This window comes from Sinocyclocheilus rhinocerous, unplaced genomic scaffold (genome assembly GCF_001515625.1).
Source record: "Sinocyclocheilus rhinocerous isolate Xijiao unplaced genomic scaffold, SAMN03320098_v1.1 scaffold36, whole genome shotgun sequence".
Classification (NCBI taxonomy): domain Eukaryota; kingdom Metazoa; phylum Chordata; class Actinopteri; order Cypriniformes; family Cyprinidae; genus Sinocyclocheilus; species Sinocyclocheilus rhinocerous.
In genome coordinates, this window is record NW_015664459.1 from 2,455,228 (window position 1) to 2,462,438 (window position 7,211).

The 7,211-nt window shown below is 39.5% G+C and overlaps 1 protein-coding gene across 1 annotated transcript in view; it reads left to right on the forward strand.

The window, feature by feature from the left end:
• The first annotated feature begins 298 nt into the window (after window positions 1–298).
• The window catches only part of LOC107730164 (cadherin-related family member 5-like), a 15,878-nt gene continuing 8,965 nt past the window's right edge, over window positions 299–7,211 (forward strand). The window contains exons 1-11 of the mRNA XM_016540916.1: window positions 299–448; window positions 1,058–1,233; window positions 1,619–1,681; window positions 2,280–2,369; window positions 2,562–2,648; window positions 3,583–3,687; window positions 3,783–3,968; window positions 4,750–4,840; window positions 4,929–5,026; window positions 5,171–5,377; window positions 5,732–5,845. Of these exons, the coding sequence (XP_016396402.1) occupies window positions 358–448; window positions 1,058–1,233; window positions 1,619–1,681; window positions 2,280–2,369; window positions 2,562–2,648; window positions 3,583–3,687; window positions 3,783–3,968; window positions 4,750–4,840; window positions 4,929–5,026; window positions 5,171–5,377; window positions 5,732–5,845 (1,308 nt within the window). The 5' untranslated portion in view covers window positions 299–357. The remainder of the gene's footprint in view (window positions 449–1,057; window positions 1,234–1,618; window positions 1,682–2,279; window positions 2,370–2,561; window positions 2,649–3,582; window positions 3,688–3,782; window positions 3,969–4,749; window positions 4,841–4,928; window positions 5,027–5,170; window positions 5,378–5,731; window positions 5,846–7,211) is intronic.

Genomic DNA, 7,211 nt, shown 5'->3' on the forward strand with positions numbered 1-7,211 from the left:
CTTTTAATGAATCCAGTGCTGCATAAAGTTTTCATTTACTCATCTGGTTAGACTGACAAAGTAATTTTAACATATTTCACATTATCAGATTTCTCACAGCCTCCCATCCCGCAGTGCTTCCACTAATACAAAATGACCCCTGAAAAACAGATGCAAGTATTTGGGTGGGAGGGAGCAGTCCACTGCTGGCAAGCTCTTTAGGCAATATATGACCGTAAGATGAAGTCACAAACATTGCGACTGGAGTCAACTCCCACTCATCGGTCAGCACAGTCAATGCTTTATCTGAAGAAGTACCAGCTGGTGCCACGGTCTCATAGTCCTCCATACTTATTTGTGTGCATCAGAAACTGGGAAATGGACATGATATTTAAGCGTAAATCCATAACTGCCATCTTTGGCTGTTTATTTGCATTATTCTTTTACAAAATCTGCTTTGCTGAGAAAAGTAAGTAACTCTTGTTTCAGTTTTTAGATCTGCTAAACTATTGTCAGCAACGCTATTGTGAGGGTACGACATGTGTCAGTCTCTCTCTGTGGGTATTTTTTATGATGCAAGTAATTTCAGCTCAGTCAGTGGAAATAAAAAGACGCCATGTCTGTTCATTGTCTACAGTCGGCTGGAATGTAGAGCTTCAAAATACAGTATATCTAGTTGTTCAAAATGCTTTCCTACATCACAGAAAATGAACTGCCCCTCAAAAACTTTAATGTGCTATGAAAACTGCTTAGTACAATTTCAAAAACAGCATTATGACTTTAAAATATTGATTTGTTCACACAATTCTAGAATAAATAAATGCAAATTAAAATAGTCAATTTCATTTATTTTAAAACATTAACATATTAGAATCAGATTCAGACATGCGAAAATTGAGTATCACATACAGTATCTGTGCATACACATTTACAAATACAGACAACAAAGATATCGTACTAATGCATTAACTGTAAAATATGAATTTCTACAAAAATATTTGTATTATATGACAAAACACATTTTTGTTATATCTGCTATAATATGGTAAGAACGGTAATATTTGTTTTCGTTCCACAGTTTGTACCGTCCCCTCAGAGCCTGTAACAATTAAAGAGAATAACACCGCTGACACAGTCGTTGTTCATATTAACACAACAACAAAGGATGTAACGCTGAATCTCACAGAGAATCCTGGGAATGCCTTCAATCTGAGAGGTTCAGAACTGATAGCAAAGAAAGGCCTGGACTTTGAAGTATGTTTATTTCATGACTTTCCATTTTCTTGTGCCAATTTGAGTAACAAGACTATGATGACACTGTTAGAAAATCCAGCTAAAGCCAGCTTCAGATGGTAGTTATGTTTACATGGTTCCTAGCTGGTCATTCATGGTCAGTATCTGACTGATCCAAGTTGATTTAGTTAATCAGCCACACTACCAGACACTGGACCTGGTTTAAACATGGTGGTAGACCAAACTGGACCGGCAACAAACCAGCTACCATCTTCCAAATACCAGCTTGACCATCTTAAACTGATTTGACTTTGGTTCAACTTGACTTGGTTTAACACTGGACTAGTCATGAAAAAGATCACAAAAGTTTAATCCTAACTTCAGCTGATATTAAACTGTTTTCCAGACACTTTCAGGTCCAGAAGAACTAACTGTCCAGATCCGATGTAATAAAACTGGCTACAGAAGTGTAAGTTACTCAGAACTACAATTACAATGATGAATGCAAAGCAAAAAAGTCTTAAAAAAGTCTGTTAGATCAAATATGAACCCATGTGTCATTTGAAAGAAGGATAGCACAAACACAATTTTTAAGCAAAACATTTCACAAAAATACATGTTAAAGTTTTTAATTGACAAAATAATGTAAATACTGCACAGGAGGAAGACAATCAATCAATAAATATAAAAATAAATAATTCACCACTTGATTTTCAATGATGAACTACATCTGTGGTTGCTGCATTAGGACACCTGAGTGAACCTGAGGGAAATGGACTTCATATATTCACTAAAATTCCATCGTATTAAATCTGAAACCATCTTATTAAAAGTAATTGTAAGAATGGCTCAGAAAAGTCTAGACTGGTGTGAGATAAGCTCTAGCATTTATAATTTGTTTGGAGATGCCACTTGATAATGTTATCTAATGTAATGACATCCAATGTCCCAGTCTGTTTGGGGGTCACTGTTATATCGAGGATTAATAGTAGTTTTTTATTTATTTATTTATTTGTATTGTTTTTCATTTTTGGCATTTCATATTCATTTGTTCATTTTATCTACAGATCACTCTGACTGTGATTGTTCGTGTTGTGAATATCAATGACAACCCTCCATCATTTGACAAGAGCGAGTATACACTTGACATAAATGAGGTGAGATTCAACATTTTAAATAATTATTGATCCAGGTACATGTTCTTCTTGGCAAAATCACGATTACATACATAGTAAGTGAAGTCAGACAACTTGCTCATCATTTTTTAAATCTACTGTCAAAGTGAGGATGCTGCCATTCTTGTCCATTCTAATGCCATTCTAATGTTGCATTTTGTGTGTATTGCACAGCTTACACCAGTTAATAGCAGCATTGCCCTGATTGAAGCAATAGATGATGATTCTGAGGTTCTGTATTATTCTATGGAACCAACTGTGGTAAGTAATCAATTCCTTTTCTCTAATGAGAAGATCATTTCAGTTACTTCAGGAATTGTTTACCCCAAAATAAGTCAGCCATCATTCTCTCATCCTCCTGTTATTCCAAACCCATATGAGCTTTTCCTGTAGACCACAACAAGAGAAGATAAGCAGAAAGTTCAAGCTGTTTTTTCTCTCTCCATACAATTAAACTACCAGGGGTCAGACGCTGTGAAACTCCAAAAAGGAAAAAAAAAAAAATGTAATAGCATCATAAACATGACAACTGTGCTGTTACAAGTACAAGCTTTTTGTGAAGATCTGACTGAAAATGAATGGGAAAGTTCACCCAGAAATGAAAATTCAGTCATCAGTTTCTTACCCTCACGTTGTTCCAAATCCATAATATTTTGCTCATCTTCAAAAAGACAAACTAAAATAATTGTAATGAAATCTGAGAAGTTCCTGTCCTTGCATTGAAAGGTATTTATCCAAAACTTCAGCTTGGGTAAGTGCTTCAAAAAGTTAATAAAGACATAGTAAACATAATCCATATGTAATGGTTTAGTCCATGTCTTTTGAATAGACACAATCCCTTTTTATGATGAACATATAAGGTGAATAATTTAGGCTTTTACTCACATATAAACATTAATCAACACGCATAGAACACATCAAATATGACAAATGCAAGCTCAAACAAGCATGCTTGCAAGTTGCAGCCTTGTCTCGTCAGAAGTCTTGGATTAAACCACTCAATTCACATGGATAAAAGCTATATTAACTTTTTGAAGCATCAACGTTTTAAGTGAATGGACTTTCAATAAAATGACTGAAATCAAATAAACTGTGAGAATTTAGAGCTATTGGTTTGAAAAAGTATGAGTAAATTACATTGTTTGCAATGCATATTTGCTTGAACTATTCCTTTAATGTAAACATTTCTTTATAGAATACATACTTCAGACTTGAGACCATGTACACACCAAGCATCCTTGTGAACAAGATTTTAGATTACGATGTCATCCAACAGGTGAAACTGATCTTGTATGTGCAGGTATGTAAAAATTGTACTGTTTCATTTGAATGTGATAATTTCAGAAATTCTCTCCTGATCTGACGTAAAACACAAACAATTCTTGACTCTAACAGGATACTCTACCTCCATCACAACCGGGTGAACTCTCTTTCACAGCTTCAGCAACCATCATCGTCAATATTATAGACATTGATAACCGTCCTCCCTGGTTTCAACCATGTACAAGAGTAAGCATTGGTAATGCCAAACTCTGCCTGAGCCTGGGCTACAAGGGCAGGGTGAACCTAACAGAGAAACAGGTACATTTTCATTCATATTATGACCATGGAAATAGTTTGCCCCCAAAAATTAAAATTGGCTGAATATTTGCTTACCCTTAGGCCATCCGAGATGCAGATGAGTTTGTTTCTTTGTCAGAACAGATTAGAAGAAATTTAGCAGTACATCACTTGCCAACCAGTGGATCATCTGCAGTGAATGGGATCAGAAAGAGAGTCCAAACAGCTGATAAAAACATCACAAAGTAATCAACGAACTCCAGTTCATCAGTTCACATTTTGTAAAGTGAAAAGCTGCATGTTTATCATAAATCTATCATTACAACGTTTTTGTCATTGCTTTGGGCTAAAATATGAGTCCTCTATCCATAATATTGCTTTCTCCAGTTTAAATCCAGTCTGAATCAGGGGAGAAATATGCAAAGGACTTATAATATGGCCATACTGTAAGAGACAGTTTAAAGTTAAAACACCCTAATGACGGATGTGCTTCTTATAAACAGGCAGCAATTGCTTCACAACTGATGGGCTGAAGTCTTGTGGGTCATTGTGATGTTTTTATCAGCTGTTTGAACTCTAATTCTGACGGCACCCATTCACTGCACCCATTCCATTGGTGAGCAAGTGACATAATGCTAAATATCTCCTAATCTGTTCTCATGAACAAACAAACTCATTTAAGTCTTGGATGGCCTTAGGGTCTGAGAAAATTTTAAGCAAATTTTAATTTTGTGGTGAACTATTCTTTTAATAAATGCAATGGTGTGTTTTGAAATTATACATACTAAATTGATATTTCCAGGATGGGGCCTTGCAATTGCAGCCAGGTCCAGTGTATGCCAGAGATGGAGATAAAAGCAGAAATGAAGAGATAAGCTATAAAATTGTTCGAGGTATTAAAGCATTTTTCCTCACATAACTGCTGCTCCTACACACTCAATGTTCAACATGAACTGCACAATCATTTCTGTAATTGCCTAGGAAATGACGACAACATATTTCAGATTGATGAGAAATCTGGAAACATATCCATGCTGAAACCAGCAGATATAGCTGGCCCAATATCACTCTTAGTTTTGGTGAGTTTCTTGTGCATATTATAAAGACTTTGAGAAGTTTTGTGACATATGCATCTTCATGATATCAGGTTGGACCTGAGAGCAAATACAATTTTCACTGCTTAATTCTGATAATAGCAACCTTCCTTTATCTGTCCCTCCCAGGCTTCCCAGGTATTAAATAGAGATCAGTTTGCCACCACTTCAGTGACTATTGATGTAATGAGAAAGAGCAGAAATGCTCCCAGGTTTGAGAAGGACCGATATGAAGGGTATGTTTACAGTACTTCAGGCCCTGAAAACATGGTGCTAAGGGACAGGACATCCAACAGACCCATCAGAGTCAGAGCAAGGGATGAAGATTTTGCAAGTGTAAGTTTTAAAACTTCATTTAATATCATCAGTTAGTTATTTACTTTTAAATTACAGTATATGCAGACATTGTAGTTGTGATTTACACATTGTGATTTACCCATGTGACCCTAGAGCAACATCCTTGATGGTTTTGAAAAGGTTTTTAGGTTTAGGGTTGATGTTAGGACTGGGGTTGGGGCTTAAGCAACATTCATACCAACTTATCACTCCCCTCTAATTTTTAAGCTAGTTAATGGTTAGATTTGGGGATAATATTTGTTTGAGAGAAATTTTTTTTTTTTTTTCCAGAACCAACAAAGAGATTGATCAAGGAACAATAAGAGATTGCCAGTTTCTCCCTTTATTTTTCAGGGAATCAATCCTGACATAAGATATGAAGTGCAATATAGCAGCTATGTTAATATCACAACAGATGGGTTTATACTTTTGAAGAAAGCCGTTCGGACTGATTCCTTTGCTGTGCAGGCAAGTAAATATGTTTTGTTGCATCTATTTTGAGAACATTCCCTTTCAGTTGGTCACTCTCGACGTCACGTCGGTGACCGACGAATTGGGATCTCGCTTAGAGAGACCAATCCACTTTGAGTGTAAACTAAACGAGCCAATGCACATTGGCATGCGATGATTGCATCCAGCTGCAGCTGATCACAGCGTGAGCATAAAAAGGCAGCCGGTACAACGCATACCAGCTTTTCGCTTCGGAGCCGAGCAATCACATCGTTTTGCTCCGGACTACTCTACTGAGATAAGAAGACTGAACGAGTTCAGCGCACTCTTTAGGAGCTCTTGGTGTTGGCAGTACGGCACTTCAGCGGTGGTGGTTTCCTGTGTCGAGTGGGTTGCACACATCAGGCTGCACTACCCCCTGTTTGTGTTGCAGGCGGCCATCTCCCCTGTGCGCTTCGGCACGCTGAAAGACCTTTTTCCCTAAAAGAGCATTCACGGGTGCGTCTTCTGGCAAACTCAACATTGCGTCTTTGTAAAGATGACGTTGCGTCTTGCTACAGACAACGTATCACCCGTGCGTTTCCGGATGTGGTCGTTACCTGGTGTCGGATGATGGTCACGATCCCTGCCTCACGTGTCTGGGCATTAAGCACGCTGAGGTGGCGTTCGTGGATGAGTCATGTTCTCATTGCGGGAAGATGACCATCTCGGAGTTGCGGGCCAAGCTCCGTTACCTCAAAAGGGGCGGAGCTCTGTTGCCTCTGCCTCGATCTAGTTCTCGTCATGGTGGCAGTCAGGCAGGGGCTACTTCAGGCAGTAGCACGGGTGGTCTGAGGGTAACAGTGGTGGTAAACCTCCTCCCGACGATCGGATGTCGATCACTGCATTGGAGGGTGAGTCGGAGCTTTCTGGAGAGGAAGATTCTGCTGCGCTGCTGACCTCTGGGACTGTAGCAATGCCTGAATCGGATCCGGAAATGACGGCTATGCTTTCCCGGGCCGCCGTGAGGGTAGGGCTCGAGTGGAAATCTCCACCGTGTCCCGAGCCCTCAAGGTTAAACGGTTGGTTCTTCAGGGTTCTCAGCGCCCCACCCCGGTGCCATTCTTCCCAGAGGTGCATGAGGGGGCTTACCAGGGCATGGAAGGCACCTTTTTCTGCCGGAAACCGACCTGCTAGCTCCTCCTCCCTCACCACTCTCAACAGTGGTGCAGCTAAGGGGTATACGGGGGTCCCCCTGGTGGAGCAGTCGGTATCGATGCAGTTGTGTCCTGATACCGCCTCCACCCAGCAGGGCAAACCGTGCCTCCCCTCCTGGGTCTCTAGGTACTCGTCTGGTCTGTCCGGCGATGCTTATACGGCCTGTGGAGAAGCTGCCTCCGCCTTA